The sequence below is a fragment of the Perca fluviatilis genome, chromosome 4 (assembly GCF_010015445.1).
Source record: "Perca fluviatilis chromosome 4, GENO_Pfluv_1.0, whole genome shotgun sequence".
NCBI classification, from domain to species: Eukaryota; Metazoa; Chordata; class Actinopteri; order Perciformes; family Percidae; genus Perca; species Perca fluviatilis.
The window spans coordinates 16,584,363-16,606,302 of record NC_053115.1 but is presented as its reverse complement, the minus strand read 5'-3'; the positions used below and the strand labels follow the sequence as shown (position 1 = coordinate 16,606,302).

Genomic DNA, 21,940 nt, shown 5'->3' with positions numbered 1-21,940 from the left:
GACCGTATTAATTTGGTTTTCACAGTCGCAATAACCTGAAACGAAGGCGAAAGCTGTCGTTCAAGTGAACGGGAAAGACAGTTTTGTTTATGGTATTTCCCCAAACACTGAACATGCTTCCTGGATGGTCCATTCTTGTCCGCAGAGGGGGGTGGCGTCACTGTATTTTTTTAAACGACTGCTTTCTATAGATTAATCACAAAATATCGAATCAACATAATATGTACAAACAATCAATACATGTGACTCATCTTAATCAATGTCAACCTTAGTTAGTGACGATAGCATTCGCTTTTATGGCAAAATACCCCCTTTGCATTTACGTGGTTCAACCCAAGAGCTGTACAGAAAGATAGAGCGCTGTAACAAGAAGCGGTGATTTTCTGTTTTCCTTTTAATATTTAGTTCTTTTACTGATTCCCCTGCTCTATAAATGATTCGAGGAACTTATGTTAAGGATGTCGGTGCTATCAGACAGTTGTCAGTGCTGCTTTAAAGGACTGCAGCCACAAACATTAAAGGTTTTGTTCAAACAGCATTGAAAAGTCCTGCTGACGTCAAATTCACCAAACTATGGAAATTCATTAAGGACAAAATATGAAGCGAAACGGAAAACTAATTTGATCAGAATCCAGAGGAGTTGGTGTGTGGGGACAGATTTATAAACTCAGAACACGCTCTGTAAACAAGTTAGGACAAATCAGTTGTGTGATAATGTTTCAAAGCAAAAAGTACAGTTTTCCTGACTCGCTGCAGTATGTTCAAAGCTGTGTGCGGCCAGTTTTTGTATAGTCTCGCAATCCCAGACCCATCTCCACAGTGCTATGTGGAGTGTCTGGCTGCACCACAGATGCATTCTAGGATAAGAGTAAAAAAAATGCTCTGGGTTGTAATTCTTTAACAATCTATATTTTATTTTGTCGGCAAACAAATACAATAAAGCATATAGCACTTTTTTTCACAACCCTACCTAATGTAAAACACCTAATTATTAGGCATGTTTTATCTTCAACAGAAAAAAAACAACCTGTAGAAGTACATAAAAGCATCTCATGAACTTTTTTAAATGTGCTTGCAGTGTTATTGCGATTATATACTGGTGTTATTGATCCTATACCTGAACACTGCCCATTGAGTAGCAGTATTCAATACATTTAGAAAGTGTTAACGTAAAGACACTACAACTGGCATTTCAAACGTCAAAATGTGATCCACAAATGGGGGTTTGACCCAAATGCAAAAGTCTAAAATGAAAACCAACAGTTTATGGTTCTTTCAGTCAGAGTCATCTGTAATATCATCTTGATCCACATCGTCCTCTCTGTTGACCTTTGTTGAGTCAGTCTCCTGGGCCTGATGGAAAGCACATTAAAAACATTTGGCAAACATGCTAAATTAAAGCTGTGAAGCTGCATAAAGCAGCATTAGGAAGAAACTGCATAATGTTTTCCCTGTTAACTGTGTCAGCCACTAATCATTAGCTTGCTGGAGTGCTCCAACGTTTATCTTATCAGCCCACTTCCCTCTACAGTTTCAACTGCCTGTTGACTGACTTGTATTGCTTTAAAATTTCACAGAGTAATGGCCAACTCAGCAGCAGTGGAAGCACATTGTTTGGCTGGCCAATATAAATGACTATTATTACGGTGTGCTGCTTATCCTTCCAAATAAAACCTGCGTTGTGGTTCTAATCCTGCCAATCTTTTCAGCCACTTTACACTTACTTACATATTACTCTACTAGTTTATTTACCATTCTTTATCCATTGTTCAGTTTTATGAAAAGGCTTTTATTCAGTATTTTTTTTCTCTTTTGTTTACAAGGTACACTCCCTGAATTTGTTGTATTCCGCTGAGTCTCCAAAATTCCTCCCAGGCTGATGTTTTGAAACGCACCACAGTTCATATAGTACAGTATAATTAATGTGCACACATTGTCAAAACATTTACCCAGTACTTGTTGGTCTCTGTAGTTTTGACACAATTTTAGTACGTTTTGTCAACTAATTCTTGGTCAAGTCACTGCTGATTGTAGTAAACTCTAGGTCATATTATCTCTAGGGGTGCACCGATCCCATATTAAGATCGGATATCGTTCCCGATATTGACAAAATAGCTGGATCGGGGATCGGAAAAACTAACAGATCCACGGGCCGATCAAGTTTTGTTAGTTTTTTTCCCTCTGTCGCACGCTGGAAGAGTTGAGTGTACAAATAAATAAGAATTCAATACATTACATCCGGTGTTGGGAGTAACGGCGTTTAAGTATAACGGCGTTACTAACGGCGTTATTTTTTCAGTAACGGAATAATCTAATTAATTACTTTTCCCATCGTTGCAACGCCGTTATCGTTACTGAGAATGTAAAGTGGCGCGTTACAATTTGGTTGAGTGAAGCGCGAGGTGTCAGGCTTTGGCTACACACCAGCTGCCTGGAGAGAGCAGGGGTCGGGATGATGACACCGTTGCAAATGCGATGATGATTGGCTGGGTGGGCGGATGCCCTGCTCACGCTGTCTCACTGCACACTCTGACTACCACTAAACACAAGAGAGCGACAATGGCGACGAGCCAGGGAATTTCAAAGGTAGTGTTCTCGAACTGGAAGTACCGGCACTACCTCTCGCCCATTGAAATTAAAAGGCAAGAATATTTATGTAACATGCACGCTATGCCCAGGAAAAAAAGAATTTATCCACGTCTGCCTCAAGCAACTCGAATCTTATGAAGCACCTCACATCAACACATGCTAACATGACACTTATTGCTGCTTAATTTTGAACTCGAATTTTATTTTCAATATTTATTTTTTATATGTTTTTATTTCTATGCATATCATATTGCAGGCTGCAATCGATTGAGTTCAAATAAATACCAAATGTTCTAAAATAGCCTACTGTATATAGTGTTTTTTTGTAGACGTTAAAGATGTTATAGAACGTAATAGCGTTATAGAACATAAAAAATAACGTCAGTTACTTTGCTGAGTAACTAATTACTTTTACAATGTGGTAACTGAGTTACTAACTCAATTACTTTTTGGGAGAAGTAATTTGTAACTGTAACTAATTACTTTTTTAAAGTAAGATGACCAACACTGATTACATTTATGTTTTTTTGTCTTAGTTAGCAAAGTAATGTTTAGTTAGGAAAGTCTGGTGCCTTTAGTCTCTTCTACATGGAAGAGACTAAAGGAAGGTATAAGGTGGAAGGTATACAGTTTATTATTAATTCAACAACGTTATCGGATCGGTATCTGGTATCGACAGATACACAAAACCCAGGCATTGGTATCGGGACTGAAAAAATCGGATCGGTGCATCCCTAATTATCTCAAAATGTTACAGAATCAAAAAGTTTTATTTTATGTCAAAATATACTCTATACAAAAACCATAATCTTTACTTATACCTGATAAAACAATAAAATGTCTAAATTGAAACAAATCAGCTGGGAGCCAATCCTACTCCTGTATCAGATATTGACATAATGCCTGGAAATGGCAGGTACCTCATCCTCTGACTGGTCCTGAGGCAGCGGTGAACATTGCTCCTCCTCCTCACCATCGTCATCATCCTCATCACTTCCTTGTGACCGCTGAGAAAGAATCTCTTCACCCTGCAGCATATATCATTCCTTTAACTGATTAACTCAAAATATGAACAGACACATAATAAAAATTCCGTAATGTTATACCTTCAGGTTGCGATTCTTCAGGTTGCCAATCCAAAACGCCTCCTGACAGTTGTTGAGTGTCAGCATGGCCTTCACTCTGTAAACAAACTGCTCGAGGCACTTCTTTAAAGCTGGTACGTGGTTGGTCAGGCTTGTATCCTGGTGAATCTGAGCACCAACACATGATAACAAGGTTACTTAGTTATAGAGTACCCACGGATTAACATGTGCATTGTCCAGACTCTGGCTGTCTTTTCTCTAATTTAACAGGAATATTTTGTACTCCCGGATTGGTAGATTTGGCACGAGTACACGCAGGGAGATGTCACATATGAATGTGCTAGAAACTGTGTGATCTGTAGCTACCTTAGAATGTCCACACATGTGATGGAGCTGCCGTGTGCTGAGCTGGAAGGTTTTTAGCAGGCTCTGGACATCCTCCTTAAAAAGACAATGCACTGTCAGCATTTCATTTTGCACATTTCTACACAAACCAAATGTTTTTCTGTGCTTAGCCATGCTCTAGTGCCAACCCATGATATAGGGAAACAGAAGCAGAAAACATGCACTTGTATATAAAAGTGAATCAACTTGTTTAGGAATAAACTAGAAAATCTTATGTGAATACTATGAAATCTGTGAATTTGTTTGTGCTTTAGTACAATGTGTTTAAATACATTATTTTCTGAAGGTCTGGGTGGGAGTATTTCAAAATATTTTGATTATATTAAATCAGAAACCAGGAAAATTCCCTTGAGTAAAGTGTACTATAGTTGTTAGCAGAAATAATAACATCAAGGTCAGCTATTTAAGAGTATTCAGTTTTCAAAGACCATACTTGTTGAAAATGTTAATGTTCAGCTTAATGTGGCATTAATTAGCTGTACTAGGTGACAAGATTCCATGCATACCATGTGCCTTTTGAAACTGTTGTCCAGTAGTGGCATCCCCAACTTTAGGAAAGACTCCAGGAAAAGGCGGCCATACTACCAATGACAACATTACAATCAGTTAATACAAAGTAATAGCAGTTTCACCTGAATGTGAAATCTTTTTCAAGGCGCACGGTAGCTGACTCACCTTTAGGCACGCAATGAGCACCGGCCTAGAATCAAAAACCTGTGGGAAGACATTAGAGAATAAATATATGAGCAGATGAGCCTGACTGAAACACATAGATTTGTTAAAGACTAACTAGTCTACAAAAGATAAGATGGGATAAAAGTGATGAAATTAAATGATAAAGATTATAAAATGGCACGTCTAATTAAATCCACAGTATGAGTTACCCAAAACTAATGAAATACCATAACATGGAAGATATGACCCAGTGAGGCTGAATGCTGAGATGAGGTCAAATGTTAAAATCTGTACAAAAAGACATTCACAGCCATTAGATGATGCAAACAGACCTTAACTAGGTTGACCAGGATATGAAAATCTCTGACAGCAAGGTTCCATGTCAGCAGCTTCTCACGCTGAGCCTTGAAGGAGGACATGGGTTACATGTTTTATTAGAGAAATCACGCATGCACACGTTTTGTGGCTCTGATGTACATTAAGGTGTACAGTACTACAGTGTGCAGTGTGACACCTAGTGGCTGACCTCAGGGTTGTCACTGACTTTGCCAGCAGGAATCTTTCTGATGGCCTTTTCCAACTCTGACATCAAGACTTTGTAGAACACCAGGAATGTCTGCCTGAGGAAGCAGAAGAAAATACTGGATGAATGAACAACAGAATAATAACTGCGTGGATAAACATACTCGTTCATGTGATTGTTGTGAAGTTATTGTTATCATAGTAAGCCATGAGGCCGTGCTGAGGCAGGCGCACATGGATCTGTGCTAAGGCTGGGCGATATGGAGAAAATCAAATATCACAATATTTTTGACCAAATACCTCGATATTGTAGTGTTGACTACTGGTGCTTTCACAAAATATTTACACAATGAGATTTTTGATAAATAATCACCAGTAATGTGGATATAATGACTAAGTGGGTAAAGGCAAATAATAGAACAGTTACAACAGTCTGTTAAGTTCAGAAAATGACATCACTTTACTGTAATGCAGCCTTTAAAACCAGGAAAAGACACTTATGCCATATGACAATATTACAATATCCCAAATCTAAGACGATATCTAGTCTGATATCATGATATCGATAATATATAATATCGATATATTGCCCAGCTCTAACCTGGGCTACTTTTGTATAATCACTAACTCACAGGCCAACTTCCATTTTTCTCTGAGACAACTAAGCACAATGAACTGATGGGGATGAGGGTCTACCTGTTGAGCGTGGGCCAGGATGCAGATCTCTCATCTTTTGATGCATTGAGGAGCTCAGTGATTCCTTCTCCTGCTATTTCCTCCACTGCCTTCAGAACATCATCGACATGCCCCAGGTAAATTCTGCAGAGAGAGGAAAAGACAAAGACATCATAATTAAAACATTTAGATGCACACAGTACCATATATAATGTGTTAGCTAGAAACTGTGTGCTTTATAAACATGCTAACACTTCTAGGTGCTTTAACATCATGTGTTGTTGGAGTATAAATATTTATTAAAGAGCCACAGGTAATTTCCTAAGCAGTTTATATCATATATACCAATACCGATATATGTGTGATTAACTAAAATCCATTGCCACTAATCAGTCCAGAGACTAATACAAGCATATTGGTTGCTTTCCATCAATTCCATCAAACCTTTCTGACATGCAGACGCACCTTAGGAGAGTGTGAAGCGCTTCATTGAATTTGTTCCCTCGCTCCTTCTCTCCGCTGGCTGTCACCCAGTCTTGGCTCAGGAAACGTTTTGCGAGGGAAGCTAGGAAGAACAATTAGGCATTAATCATCACAGTCCATTGGATAGCAGATAAGTTGATTTAAGTGAGGCAAACACATCAGACTGACCGGTCTGCTCTCTGTAGATAGCAGGGTTCCCTCCTTTCTCAGACACAGTGGACAGAAGCTGGGAGAGACACAGGGCTGTGCTGAGACTTGGCATTGTGCTGCCGAAGTTCACCAGATACTCAAAGCTGTGTCTAAACAGAGCAAAAAGGGGGAAAAGATACAGTACATTTTATTCTGTCAAAAACACAACTACAAGCATTGTAATTGACACTATTAGACACTTTTGGTATTAAAAAGGAGAACACCACCTAAATTACAAATTCCAACATGTTAATTCCATGGCCTATGAAAGTTCCAATACATTTTTGTAAACATGCTACTCTCTTTCAAAGCCAGAAACCAAAGAAGTCTCGCTTGTGACATACACACCGGGCTTTCTTCAGTTACCTTTTGAGGTAACTGTAGCAGGAGCAGATGTCATCAGGTGGTAACCAACCTTCACTGAGTCTTACAACCCAACACTCTCCAGTTGGTGGGACTTTATACTTGATGACATCACACATTTGAGTTTCAGTGTTTGGTCACTCCAGTTTGGGGATTTGGGAGAGTTGTTGATGTTTACTAAAATGTTTGGACTGTCTCTTAGACCAGTGGTTCTCAAACTTTTTTCAATAATGTACCCCTTTTGAATTGTTTCTTTAAGTCAAGTATCCCCTGACCAGCCCTAATCATTTTTGGTAGAAAAAAAAAAAGTGTATATAAACAGGAACAGTACAGCGCTGTCAGCGATAGATTTATTAAACAACAACCTTGTAACTGAAAAAAAACATGTAAATGCTAATGAGAAAAAGAGACAAAAACTGTAAAAAAAAAATAAAAAGACAACAACTTGGAAAAAGATGGAAGAAAGAAGGAGAAGTAAGGTCAAAATAGTATCAAAAACTTCAAAAACAGTGACATAAGAAGAAAAAAGAGAGAAACTTGTAAAAAGTAGAAGGACAGTATAGGAAGGAAGGCAAGATTAGGTCCAAAGAAGGCGACACAAATGTCACATTTTTGGTAGGAAAAAAAAATTTTTACATAAAGAGGAACAATGTTCTGGACAACAACCTTGTAACTATTAAAGATTTTGTTAAATATCTCCCGTACCCCCTGCAGTCCTCCAAAGTACCCCTAGAGAGAAACACTGTCTTAGACAATAGGAATGACATGTATGAATTTTGAAAAGGGGCGTAGTTCCCCTTTAAGAGTTGCCTTGCAGAACATTTTGGAAATGTCCCTTGTTCTTTGCTGAGCCCATGGATATTATATACCAGTAATACATTTATTGCTATTGTGTTGTAAAGAGTTGCTCTTTATTCAGTTATTTGGAGAATTGTGCCGTTTTTTGTAAATTTTATGTTTATATATGTTTTCTGAGCAAAAATGGCTCTGTATTTAATTTTTTTTTTTAGCAGTGAGAGGCCACCAAGGCCTATTTAAAGCTATAGTGCATAGTTTCTGTCTCCCCCATGAGGAATTCTAAGTAATGACAACACCACGGTTGATGCATCCACATGACACAAGCCTTCCATAATCGCGCACCACCCCCACCCCTCCACGCAGTTGCTTGTAACCAAGGAGGACATGGAGGATTAAAAAAACATGGACTCTTCAGAAAAGGTCAAATATCTTCAGTCAAGTTTCTGCGCAGGATGACACCGTTTTATAAACAGTCATACTGAGAAATACAGAGTTGTAAAAACTCATTTGGCAACGGCCTGAATGTAACGGACGTTCTTTAATATAGAAAAGTTACGCACTAAAGCTTTAATGTGATAAACAAATAGATCAATATCTGAATAAAAAAGCATACATTATATATAGTAGTTACTCTGTTGCTCTTAAACTTTATCACTTACTTTACAAGCTGCTCCAGGGTCAACTCACTACCTCCCCCTTTTAGTCGTTCAGCTAAAACTCCAAGAGCCTTCTTCAGTAAGCTCCGCTGCCCCGGTTGGCTGAATCCAGACCTGACAAATACCCACATACATAGATACAGACACATTTCAGAGACAAAACTCAAAAGAAGCCAGACTGACTCTTCCAAATAGCATACAGCTCTGACATTTCATAGAGTTAAATGATTTAATGTCTGACATGAAAGTCAGTGGTGCTGGTCCTCACCAGCTGAAGGTGGAGTTCAGGACCTGCAGGAGCAGCTGGTAGCCTGATGACATCAGTTGGTGCTCCTGAACATCTGTGGCAGGTCCGTCCACAACGCCGTTGTTCTCAGACAGCAGTGTCTGGGGGAAAAAATGCACAAATGGAAACAAACACAAAGCAATTTTTTTTTAGAAACAACTGGAAGAAAGAGACAAAGTCTTCACTCATATCTACAGATCGTTTGTGTTTGTACCTGAAAATGGTTGTGGCAGTTTTCCAGGTGTGAGCAGAGGGTGGGCAGCAGCTGGACGCAGTAGGAAGCAATATCCTTGGAGCTCTTCTGTTGTAGATGGGAGAAACCCACGCTCTTATCTGCCCTTCCCTGCACAAGAAAATATTTGTCATTAAGTTTCTTCTCATATAAGCCTAGAAATTACATCTTTGTACAGTTGTAACTAAATATCATTGACACTCAAAGCTTCTTGACTAATGACAGACTCAGAAAATGTACTTTCTTCAGGCCACTGTATATTGCCTGCATCAAAGGAAAATCTAAGAAAACAATAATGTACTGTATATTGCAAACTGTTCTCCCCCAGACATTGTCAAACATTTCAAAGACCTGAACATTCTCACATTTCGAGAGCTTTCATAAGGCCGCGTTCAGATGGTAGGGGAGCGCTGAAGAACCTGCAGCGGCCTGCGGCAGGGTCCAAAATTAGCACCATCTACTAGCCAAATGCTGGTAAAATATGCAAGTGGCTGGTAGATTTGCTTCACTCACCAGCCAAAAAACATTGGTAATGTATCGAGTGGCTGGTAAAATAGGAACATTCACTAGCCATTTGTCTGGTGGACAAAAAAGTTCATTTTGGACCCTGGCCTGCAGCGAAAAGTTGAGACAGATTCAACTTTTGGAGAAACGCAAGCTGATGTCACCCTGCGGCGGCCAACCATGTAACAGGCGATCAGAGCGATCAGTCCATTTTGAGGCGGTGTGGGAGTCCTGCACAGTAAACACCACTGTCTCTATCGCTGCAACAAAACAGTTTTAAAAAACTATGAGGATAAAAAGCAAAACACAAGCACTTAATTGCTCAGGAGTTTGTGTAACATCTGATTGTTTCCTGCAACAACTTCCAGCACAACGCACCGGCCCTCCATCTCTATTGTCTCTTTCTCCATAATCTCGCTTTGCCAGACCATCCACACGCCACGGAGCGGAGGAGGGTCTGGCTAGTCCACACAGCATTCCGGGATGGCAGAAAAACGGGCTCTGGTTTAATGGCATTTCTTTAAACCAATCACAATCGTCATGGGCGGCGCTAAACTCCGCACAGAGCCACTGCAAAATAGTCGTGCGAGAGAAAACTACGATTGGACTGATAGCCTAGCTAGCTGTCTCAATTTACCATGCAGAGATCTGAAGAGCAGTCAACCACTGTCCTCAGAAATCCAGCGGAGTTTAAAATTCCAACACAAAGAACACGGAAATCAGCGAAAATATAAGCATCCGGCGGATGGACTACTTTCTCCATACTATGAAGCTGCCTTTAAGTGCGGCTGGAAATGTCAAGATTATAAAAACGATCTGACGGAAAATAATAATTGTAAAATGTAAAGTCTACTTGTGCTACATTGGGGGGGTTAAAGAACCCAACAGGACGTCACACATAAATGGGCCATATAGGTGACACTCCCACACTACGGCACAACCCTGCGGCGAATCGCCGGAGCTGCCAGATGTTAGCTGAACGCAGCCCAACTTCTCCGATCTGCGTTTATTACTGTATGCTTTTTTTTCCTGTACCTTAAAGAAAGGGAGTCTCTTGGCAGGGGCAGCTGTAAGACTGAACTCCAGTTTGCGAAGCATATCCTCCAACAGGAACACCAGCTCAGCGGGACCCAGCAGAACCTCTTCTTGCACCTCAATCATGTAGGAATATAAGAGGAGATGAAAAACCTGTGTATTGATGTATGTGGCGTATACATTGTAAAACTGCATAGATACTGATTTCACTACAATCCAAATAAATCCCCAGGTTTCCAATCATTGGTCTCAGTGTCAGAGTATGGTTGGGTAGTAATGTTCCCAGGTATGTATGTAGTGAAGAAGTAAAGAAACATATAAAAGGCCTAAAACTTATTATTTTTTCCTTACCTTGGTGTGGAGTTCTGAGTCCAGCAGTGAGCGGGACAGCAAGCCACACCGCAGCACACCGAGCACTTCCATGTCCAGCTCCCTGAAAAACGGTCTGTAGGACACCAGACTGACACCTTGACGGATCTCCTTTTCTTTCTCCTTTTCTGGTTGCTCCTTTAGCACAAGCAGAATCCCCTTTTTAGCTTGGTTACATACCAAAAAAAAAAAGAGATTAACACGAGAGGTCAAGGTTTACCTGCTGAGTTTTTTCTGCTTCATTTGGTTCCTCAAGCTGAGAGCTGCTCTCTGAGGAATTCTTGCCAGGGGCCTTCCTCTTCTTTCCTGTGCCATCTAAATAACATATGTGAGTTGGATAATTAAGTACGTTTTTATTCCCTTATTCAGAGTATTTGGTTTCATTAACGTGGAGAAAAATCTTTCTTACCTTTCTTTGCCTTACTTACAGGAGCAGCAGAACTAAGTAGAACCCCATCTGTGCATTCTCCATCAAAGTTGGCAACAGGTGGAACATAGCCAGGTGTTCCTGAAACACACATTAAAGAAAAAGAAAATTACTTTTTAGAACTGACATCACATGGCACTCTGGGTAGATTTTTGAGATGCCCAGTATTGATGGATTAAAACCTCACCTGCTAACACCCTCTCCAACAGTGTCTGAAGGTAGGTGATGTTCTGCAGACGGGTCATCACTTTCATCTTCATCTCGGTTTCTTTTTGTCTACAGAATGCATTTATGACCTATCACAAAACAGGGGCAAGACACTGCTTTAGTTACATATCTTCTACTTTTAAGAAAAACGTGTGATGTACAAATCAGTCACATGCAGTTACCTCTCTGAGCCAGTTGATGGTGTGAAACAGCAAAGTACAGAGGAACTCCCTCTCAGTTTTTGACAGGCTCTCCGTTTTCTCCAATACATCCATGTCTGTTAGGATCAGAGGGCAGCCTGTCCTCCAGCAAATGTAAACACACACAGACACACATTATTTTACAGCCATAGAAATGAAAACAAACTGCTTTCCGGTTGAAAATGCGTAACTTCCACTTCCTCACCCAGCAGGCCGTCAATCTCATCCAGGTCTCCCTGGTTCTGTTTCTCCTCACAGAGTCTCAGGAGGCGAAAAAACGGAGACAGACAGAGAAGAGACACTCGCCTGCCCCAACAAAATACAGAAAGGAACACATTTAAAATCGCTTTTAAATTACATTCATGTTTTGCGAAAATAAACTGAAATTGTAAATCTGGCTGTACTACAAGTGAAATACACTGTTAAGTAAATATTTTGTTGTCGCTCATTATTACTGGTTAGAGGTGGTGAGAGTAGGGTGACTGACTTGTTCGCCTTCTTGGTTTGACTGTGCTCTCCTTTGTTCTGCATGTCTTTGGCCAGTAGAGGCAGCAGGTTGATGGCAATTCCCGGAGTCTCCCCTTCTTCCAGGTTGTACATCACGCGCGGCGTAAAGTGAAAGGGACTGAGATACACAGGGATTAATGACAGTAGTTATAGGAATAAATGTTTTTAAGTTTAAGGTTTTATTTTTTTTAAGCAAATCATTTTTTTGTGCTGCCAGCATTCCATCACTAACCCCGATATTTCTGGCCCTAGATCCACCACAAAGTCCTCCTGGAAGTCATTTAGGACACTATTTCCGATCATTTCCTGTTGGTAGGAGGAAAACAACAGGACCAGTATGTTTAATCATGCCTTAGTTGCGTGTCAGAAATAAGAAATATGGTCAATGTTTGTTTGAGACACACCTGCACCTGTGTGTGCAAGGCAGAGCTCAGGATCAGGTTGGCCAGTTCATCGTAGTACAGAGCAGCAGCCTCAGGAGAGCTTTCACTGCTAGACTTCACCAGCTCCAACAGGGCCGTCACCTGCAACAAGCAATAGAAAAAGAAGAGAGAAAAGAATAGAATAGTCTTTATTGTCATTGTACATGTACAACAAAATTGAATGCAGTCCTCTCAGTGCAAAAAATCTGTAAAAAGTGCAAAGAAGGAAAATAAATATGTATATGCATAAAAAGTCTCTAGAAGTCACTATAAAAAGAATAGTTTAAAAAGGAAAGTTAAAAACACAGGCATACCACACAAACAAAAACATTCACTGCATGATTCATCCTTAAACTCAAATGGCATTAAGTTTAATGATGGCTCTTGGATAAAAACAGTTTTTGTTTTCAGTAATCAGTTTGTTACTGTTTTAAATGTCCTAAAACGTCTGCCCGAGGGCAGCAGTTCAAACGTGTGAGAGTGTCCGGGGTGAGATGGATCTTTGAGTATGCTCTTGGCTTTTTTAAGGCAGCGAGAGCTATAAAGATCATCCAAGGAGGGGAGAGGGCACTCAGTGATTTTCTGGGCGGTGGCGACTACCCTCTGGAGCGCCTTCCTCTCTGCTGCTGTGCAGCTGGCAAACCACACACAGATGCAGTAACGCAGACAGTATACTCTCTATGGAGCAGCAGTAGAAGGAAACAATTTCGGGCTGAACCACCAATACACCTATACATAAAGATATCTACAGACCAGAGCACATCAGATCACCCAACCATGTTGGGAGGTTTAACAAGAAGTGAGAGAATACTCCTCAACATATAATAATGTGCCTTTTTATAGTTTGTGGCAGGAGAAAATATTACAATTCTAATGTTTTTGCTTGACCTCTTCCGCAGGGAGTTCACAGCACAGGTTTAGTTAGCAAAGAGAAAAGCTGTAGCTGGTGCGCAGTGTGTAAATCAACTGAGTCTGTGCTTGAGTCAGAGGCTTGAATGCAACCGCCAAATGAAGGGTTATTTATTTACTCTATATACAGCCCTAAGGTAGTGCTGCTGACCCCACCCAAACCCCTATTGGAAGCAAATGTAAATTATATAAAGGTTAGAATCAAAGTTATAGATCTATTCGGATTACAACTCACCAAGACCCGAGCTCTGTGTATTCTTGGTCTGCTGCCAGACAATAACACTCTGACCAGTAGACAAAGACTATGGATACGTCTGGCTACTACAACAGGATGTAGAATAATTCTGCGACACTGGAAGTCATCTACTCTGTGCTGTTTTAGGGAATGGACTGAACAAATGACAAGAATGGCTACATATGAGCCAGTCACTTACAGAGTAATGGGGAGAGAGGATATCTTTAATCAAGTCTGGGGCTCCTTCCTGATGGCAATAGAGGGGTTGTCTGTCTGAATATAAGGCACCGGTTCTGATCCAATCCAATATAGCATTTGACTGGTAGAATAATGTATTGTAATGTAAGGCACATGATGTTTTTGTTTTTTTCTTCTTTCTTTATTCGTAAAACGGGACAGTGGAAAAAAAAAAAAAAGAATCTAAGTTATAAACAAGGATCAGTTATGGTGTAGACACATATAGCCGACGGGCGACCGTTGACGGAAAACCCCGTCGATATGATCAGTCGCGTCCCCGAGGTCCAAAAAACTGCCACAGAACACACCAAAAAGACGAGAGGAGACGAGACGTAATACATCTCTATAACAGCAGGCGGCGCTAATCTGTAATGAAAAGAAATGAAAACCGGCAGCTGATTGGACGAACGCGTCACATGGGTTTGTTTTCTCCGGAAATTCAGGGCCAGACTGTCATGGCGGCCGTTCAGAATACGATCTCATATTGTACTAAAATAGTTCACTGAAACATATTTCTGAAAACATTTTAAGTGAGAAATAGGCCATGCAGTGTCTGAATCTGTCTTCATTTCAGCTCAACAAAGGTCAGTTTAAAAGATTCGTCAGATTTTGAGAGACTCTAGTCACCTCATTCCGCTCGTCATTTCCGGGTGAGTTCAGATTTCCCTGCCGCCGACTGAACATGTCAGGTCGGCCAAAATGAACGCCGACAGCCCCCCAGACAGACGACGGCACGGGACACACCGAACAGATTTGAGTCACTGACCTCGCCAGACTGTCCCACGGCCGATAATCGGCCTGATGTGTCCCGGCCTTTAGAGCCCGACCGATATATCGGTGGGCCGATATTATCGGCAGATATTAGGCATTTTCCAAACTATCGGTATCGGCATTTATAATGGCTGATAAATGAATATTTAAAAAACAAAATAAAAATGGACGAAACACCCTTCAACCACATTATGAGTGTTGCGTTGCATAGTTTGTCCACCAGAGGGCACTCTACGACATACCTGATGACAACACGATTAGATTTTTTTGTTATTGTGTCTTTGTTCAAAGGACTTTAAGTTTCATATCTTAAGTTTGTATTTTTATACATTTATCAGAACTTTAATATATTTTGATGTTCCTCTGTTTTGTTGAGACAATAAAACAAACAAATTTATTTTTAAACTGGATTATTATATTATTTTAGTGAGGACTCATAAATAACTACAAATAACTAATGTCAGGGAAATCTGTTTATGTTTTGTTACGCATTTCTGGATTATATATATATATATATATATATATATATATATATATATATATATATACATACACATACATATATATACACATATATACACACACACACATATATATACACATATATACACACACACACACACACACACTATCACTTGATAAAACACGGCCACTTACCAAAAGAAAAAGTGAACAAGATGGCAAAATTACACAAAGCCATCTTAGCAACTTATAAAACCAAATTAAATGCAAAATAAGAATTTTAGTCACAGGCTTTTGGATGTTTTCAAAAAAATATTTCAAATCAAATGTTATTGTTTAATAAGATCTACATTTATGAGATACTTCCTCGCCCCTCAAGATAATCAAGATCAATTAATAGAAACAATAAGATACACAGAACAAAAAGACAGAAAATAATAAATAGGAACAAATACACAAACAAATAGGAGAGAAGATTTGGATTGCAGGTATAACTCACTATTAAACCCTAACTGAGAGCCACAAATAAAGTGAAATTGAAATGAAAATAAATAAAATAAAAAGCAAACTAATGAAAAATCCCAAACCGCAAAAAATACACATTGTTCATTCTGACTGTGTAAATGCCTAACATATGTACCTGTCTGAACGTCTCCTTGGGTAACGACCCATTCTGTGACTCCTTCACTTTAGGCCTGAGGGGCAGCAGAAAGTGTGATCAAGACATATAGAAAGATAAAGTGACAGAATGAATAAGGAAAATATTGCCTGTTATGCCTGTGAGTCACGGCCCCCCCCCTTACCTGAAGGCCCCCATGCTGCCTACAATCATGACAGCACCAATGATGCCAATACGCTTGTACTTGGGCACAGTGCTGGAGAGCTGTTTGCGGATCACTATGTGCATGTCATCCTGAGGGGACAAACAGAAAGAGAAAGCTAGGTCAGCCGTTGAGAGGATGACAAGAAAAGGCAGGGGAAAAAGCAGAATTCTCTTGTATACAGGCACCTGGATGTGAGATCCCTGCTGCTGTTGCCCAAAGGCCAGTCTGCTAAGAAGGTGGAAGAGTCTGCGGATCTGTTGGGGTGTGAGGTTGTCCATGTAGTCCAAGATTCCCTGTGTCAAACATTGTGCTCAGTTCAAAACTAAACCAAACACAGTGGGAAAATACTAAACCTCTGTAAGAAAACCATCAGGGACCCTTGCTAGCTACGAGCTGTTGGTACATCGATTGTGCTTACATTTTTATTCATCATTCATACGTTTTTTAAGTGCGGTTTGGTTAGCAGCTACAATAGCTGATGTATGGATCACCTCCTTACCTTGACAAAAACAGCATACAGGGCCATTTCTGAGGGCTTCTCTGTAACGAGGCCGCAGAGCAGCTCCAGAGCCATGTCCACCTCCCCCCCCACTCCACTGCACACATGGGTCACTAAAGAGCCCACCACCTCCTAAAAAACATAATACAGAACAGAATTAAAACGACTGAATTAAAATAACAGATAAAACCCTCTTACGAACTTAAAAAAAATAAAATAATAATAATCGCAAACCCACCTGTTGGCAGTAAGAGTCAAAAGCAACGAATGAGTGTCGGTACATGTGTCCACCAAAAGGCACCACGCAGGGGTCAGGGGAGCGCAACAAACTCTGAGCCAGAGCCAGGATGGAGGGGAAATACCCTCGCATGACCTAGAGTGTCATCATTAATTAACACAACATATTATCCGTATAATAATGTCTACAACAGTCTAAACAAAGAAAGTGCACCGTGCTACAGTAGTTATATTTCAGCTTGTACGTCTGCAGACTGACCCACCTGAGCATAGTCCCTGAAGGTCCTCTGGAGCAGAGCGTCCTGGATCAGTCCAGCCCTCACTTTCACCTTCAGCACCCTCTCCGCTCCCCGCCGGCTCTGGTTGGCATTGGTGGAATGGAGGATGAACAGCACCAGCAGATCTATTACCTGACATGGCAGAGCACATAGATTCCCCACAGACACACATTAAAGGAACACGCGACTTATTGGGACTTTAGCTTATTCTCCGTACCCCCCAGAGTTAGATAAGTCCATACATACCCTGCTACTTGGGCGGAGTGATTTGCTCGCAGCACACGAGAAGCCCCGTGGTGAGGAGCAGAGAGTAACAACAGTGCTTTTCAGGTGTTGCGCTAATCACTCCGCCCAAGTAGCAGTGCTTCGCCTTCTGAGAATATAGTTCCCAGTTTTTATACTGTTAGAAGACGGCTGTGTCTCATGTGACCTTGTTACTTGTACCCGCTGTGATTATACAAATCACAACATGTAAATAGGAACATGTTGGCATTATTTTGACACTTATTGGGAGCAGTAGGCTAGTTGGAGCCAGTTACCTCCAGGATCTGTGCTAAGCTAGGCTAGCGGTGGGTGCATCAGACAGAGTTACGACACGCACGGAGATGAGTAGGGTAGGTATGGACAAATCTAACTCTGGGGGATGCGGTGAATAAGCTAAAGTCCCAATAAGTCTGCGTGTTCCTTTAATGTGAACAATACAAATAAGGGTTCGATGACTGATTTTAAAGATGATTGTTATTGTACAGTATGATATATGCTAATATACTGTATAATAATAACATGGGGGTGGGGCAGTGGATATGACACATGCCTGTGGTGTGGGAGAGCTGGGTTCAATTCCCACTGTGATACATCAGCCAATGTGTCCCTGAGCAAGACACTTAAACCCTAGTTGCTCCAGAGGCGTACGACCTCTGACATATATAGCAATTGTATGTCGCTTTGGATAAAAGTATCAGCTAAATGACATGTAATGTAATATAATGTAATAAGTCATTTTTCTATCATTATCGTCTCCAGACTAAAACTTTTGCCAAAATTAAGAAATTCCTTTTTTTCTTAATGTTCTAGACTTACAGAATGGGATCTGAGTGTTCCTTTTACACAAACCAATTTACTATGGGGATACCCTGAACTAAGGAGAGGACACTCACCTTATGGTCCTCCTCTTCGTCCACAGACTCTATTGCCTAATAAAAAAACAACAAAGTAAAAGTTTAGAAAGCAACACTGAAATTGAGAAGACGGTTATTAAAAAGCTTATTATTTATTAATCAATATAAATAATCAATTAAAACAAGGGGGCTTGAATACTGATTCATTTCCCACCTTGAGCCAAGCCTCAGATATCATTTTCTGGAATCGGACTGCTGACTTGATGCCGTCCAACATCAATGCAACGCTGTCCTGGCTGCTGCTAGCGGCTGGTGTTGAAGCGGACCTGTTCCAAAACCAGATTTATTAGATTATATCTCCAGGAATACAACATCAAGAACCTACTGGCCTACTTTAAAATAGGTTCCTGATAAAAACATACTGATGTATTAGTTGTGAGTAAAAAGGAAACAGTGTTGCCTTACGCTGCTGATCCTCTGCTCTTCATGTGGCTCTGGGAGGCCTGCAGCACAGGAGGGAGAACACACTGCTCCAACTCCAGCTTTTTACGAAGATTACACACCACCTACGCACGGCAAAAACACATGCCACATTTTTTATTTCAAATTGTATGTACTTATAACAACCAGAGAACACAAATACTATGTCGTGTTTTTTAAATGAAAAATTGGGACATGGCCCTGAGCTCTGACCTCATATGCATCAGAGGCTGAGACAGAGTGCAGGATGAACTTGACCACCACAGGTAGGTCCTCAAGTCGCACAGCAGCCAAAGTGGTCATAACGGCTCCACGGACCTGAGCGAGCAGAGAGTAACAGTTAACAACATGGTGACATTCACTTGGCCTGTAATAATAATAATTTGTGGGTGGGTGTGTGTGTGTGTGTGTGTGTGTGTGTGTGTGTGTGTTCCACCTCAGTAAGTAGTGAGTAACTGAGGTTCAGACTAGAGAGGGCATCCAGGATGGGGACAGTTAACTGAGTGTTCTCCTGGAGTAAAGAGCTACAGAGAACAGGGATGAAAATACAAGCATAAGCATCATCAGAAACTCTGACACAATTCATACAAAACAAGAACCACCGACTAGTGGTACAGATTTACTGTTCTACATACTTGAGCTCTCTGGCTATGTCATTGTGCTGGGAGTCTTCCAGTATCTCTGGCAGACTGGTGATGATGTCACGCTGAACCTCCACTGCTGCTACGGACACCAGCTCCATGAGCTTCACTGCCAACTCCTGCAAACAACAGGCCGCAAAGAGGGCAGAAATGAACACATCACCATCTAAAAATTAGTGATGACCATTATGAAGGAGAAATACATGATTACAAGGCAAAAAAAAAAAACAACATGTTTAATAATGGCTTTGACTACTGTACATGCAACCTGTCATCACAGAAATTACTACCTTGCTGTCCACGACTCTGTCTAGCCATTTAAGCTGGTTAATAATTGTGTGAGGAATACTGAGCCCTCCATCTCCAGTACTGTGAAGGACAGAACAAGATGACATTTAGAAAAATAAGACTATGGCAGAAAGTGTGTAAAATGGTACAAATGCTGTAAAGTGAACAATATTAAATACTGACCCATCAAACATAAATTCAGGGAGTTTCTCGAGCAAGGTGTTAATAATAAAGGTCTGCAGGAAAAAGAAAAGTAGATTGAGGATTTGTGGAAGATGCACTGTACATGTACTCTATATAATACATTTTGGATTTGTTTTTTTGTGCGTCATCCTTTGTGAGGGAAGGGTGACGTAGTTGTCTTTGGCAGACTCTATGCACAAAATCTGACCTGCAGCATCTCAATCCCCAACAGCATGCGTAGCAGACTTTCCTGGAATGAGCTGCCACAACTGCAACACAAAAGATAAGATAAAATAACATGTCACGGCATACAGACCCCTGACATAAGCTTGGCCTTGGTTGTAGCTTACCCCTTTTATAAATTACAATTCTGCCTAAAGTAGCCTCTATTAGCCTTCAGTGTTTTTATAAGTTACCTGGAGTCTCCATCAGACAATCGTGGGACACATGGAAGAAGGCAGTTCCTAAACAGCTCAGGGTCCTCAATATGAGACTCCAAGCCAGTGGTGAATTCCTGTACAATCTGACCAAAGAAATATTAGTGAGTACAACTGTCTCATGCTAAAAACCTTGATTTTTTTTATAGGGAGGGCACATATGCTTACCCCAGGGTACCTGGGACTCTTCTGTAGTTGTTTCTGTATCCTTTTTTGGAAAACGACTTGGTCCACAGCTAGAAGGGAAAAGATAAAGATCCAGAAAAAAAACAGAAGTGAAAAAACAGATTTCATTTATTGGCCTGGTGTGTTTTGAAACTTGGATTGAGTGTGTGCCGTGTACCAATCTCATTGGATGTGCCACCTGGTTTCAAGGTGACACCTGCCTCACGAAGAAAGACGCTAAATACACTTTCATTCGTCTCTTCTGGGGCAGGTTCCTTTGTTTGGCGACCATTGCTGCGACTCCTCTTTGCCTCTATATAGGAGAAGAGAATAAAACTTTAATAAAACAACATCCAGAAGAGAAAACTGGGCTCCCACATATAGACAATGTTTTAGACAAGGTGATATCAGGTTATGAGGGGAACGGGATATTGTGCAAGTTTGCCTTGTATGTTGGTGCAATCATGTCAGTGTGATGTCAGTTGTCAAACATGCAGTGGTCCTGTCAGACTATGTCATACTGTTGTGATCTTAATGTAAAGAATATAGTTAACGTTACAGTGTGATAGGGATCTGGGAATTTGGATACCTAGCGTTAGGTTGGCAAGCTGGGAAACGCTTTAACTTTACTGACACATGGTTATGAATTGATGTGATGTTAATGTCAACGTTACATTAAACTTACTAGTAGTCGTAGCAGCTTCCTCCCCTTTATCCAGACAGGGGCGTCGCTTTTTACGCATCATCTGATGAAAAGGACAGGTTTTTAATAGCTAGACCAGGCTAGCATCCACAGTAGCAAACAAGCTAATATTGGTATAAGTTAGCTTTACTGGACCTATAACGTTACAGGAAAAATACAGTGGCTAGGTATTAGCTAGTCCAGTAATTAAATTATTATAACACAAACATGCTGGTCCGTTATATCGAGGTTAGGTTCTCGGCCGCCAGAATCATTCAGAATGATAAAATTGAGACATACGTTTATTGGCAGACGAACCCACAGACGACGATACTACTAACCCAGAACCGACAGACAGACACAGAAGTTACAAAACAAACTCCCGCGCCAATGTGCTGTGCGCGCCGTCATCAACCACAGTTAGGGATCTGTGTCAGTGGTCATCTTCTTGGAGTTTAGGTAACATGCGGTAACAGCTAGAATTAAATGACCAATACGTCAATTATACATTTGATATATAGCTCCTTTAGAAGTTAGTCTGTTGACTAAAGTCTCTGTTCTGCTATTAAAATTGGTTTCGTCGTTCAACACTACCAAGATGACAACTTGTTTTTTGACGGTCTCTAATTCTCTTCTTCTTCTTCTTCCTATTTTTGTAGTATACCGCCACCAACTGTACAGGAGTGTATTGAGTCTAGGCTTGTATTAATAAAAAAAAAAAAAACACTTATATTTTTTTCATTATACCAGTATTATTAAGAAAAATGAATGCAGTCATACCCTTTTCTTCAAGTATATCATGTATTGAGTTCTCTCCTTCCATTTCTACTATCATTATATTTCTCACATGCAAAAAGTACACGTT

At 40.5% G+C, this 21,940-nt stretch overlaps 1 protein-coding gene across 3 annotated transcripts; it reads right to left on the bottom strand.

Moving 5' to 3' along the window:
* Window positions 1–887: 887 nt before the first annotated feature.
* Window positions 888–21,891, bottom strand: fancd2 (FA complementation group D2). Of its 3 annotated transcripts, none has more exons than XM_039796555.1 (44): window positions 21,856–21,891; window positions 21,079–21,139; window positions 20,572–20,706; window positions 20,397–20,464; window positions 20,208–20,314; window positions 20,000–20,060; window positions 19,792–19,844; window positions 19,611–19,689; window positions 19,315–19,439; window positions 19,116–19,203; window positions 18,893–18,997; window positions 18,665–18,765; window positions 18,414–18,525; window positions 18,239–18,274; window positions 17,067–17,213; window positions 16,805–16,939; window positions 16,567–16,698; window positions 16,253–16,360; window positions 16,047–16,156; window positions 15,884–15,938; window positions 12,612–12,731; window positions 12,440–12,513; window positions 12,188–12,325; window positions 11,906–12,006; window positions 11,683–11,798; window positions 11,481–11,589; window positions 11,276–11,374; window positions 11,087–11,181; window positions 10,849–11,004; window positions 10,498–10,614; window positions 8,941–9,069; window positions 8,709–8,827; window positions 8,444–8,554; window positions 6,603–6,733; window positions 6,417–6,516; window positions 5,973–6,095; window positions 5,281–5,374; window positions 5,087–5,158; window positions 4,755–4,793; window positions 4,586–4,660; window positions 4,041–4,115; window positions 3,696–3,842; window positions 3,510–3,617; window positions 888–1,353 (listed from the first exon to the last, which is right to left on the bottom strand). In XM_039796555.1, exons 1-44 carry the CDS (start codon window positions 21,874–21,876, stop codon window positions 1,276–1,278), a joined length of 4,365 nt encoding a protein of 1,454 aa, XP_039652489.1. In that variant the 5' UTR covers window positions 21,877–21,891; the 3' UTR covers window positions 888–1,275. The 3 variants fall into 3 exon arrangements, with proteins under 3 accessions (XP_039652489.1, XP_039652490.1, XP_039652492.1); XM_039796556.1 differs by lacking the exon at window positions 21,856–21,891 and adding an exon at window positions 21,376–21,701; XM_039796558.1 differs by lacking the exon at window positions 21,856–21,891 and adding an exon at window positions 21,417–21,701.
* Between the last annotated feature and the right edge of the window lie 49 nt (window positions 21,892–21,940).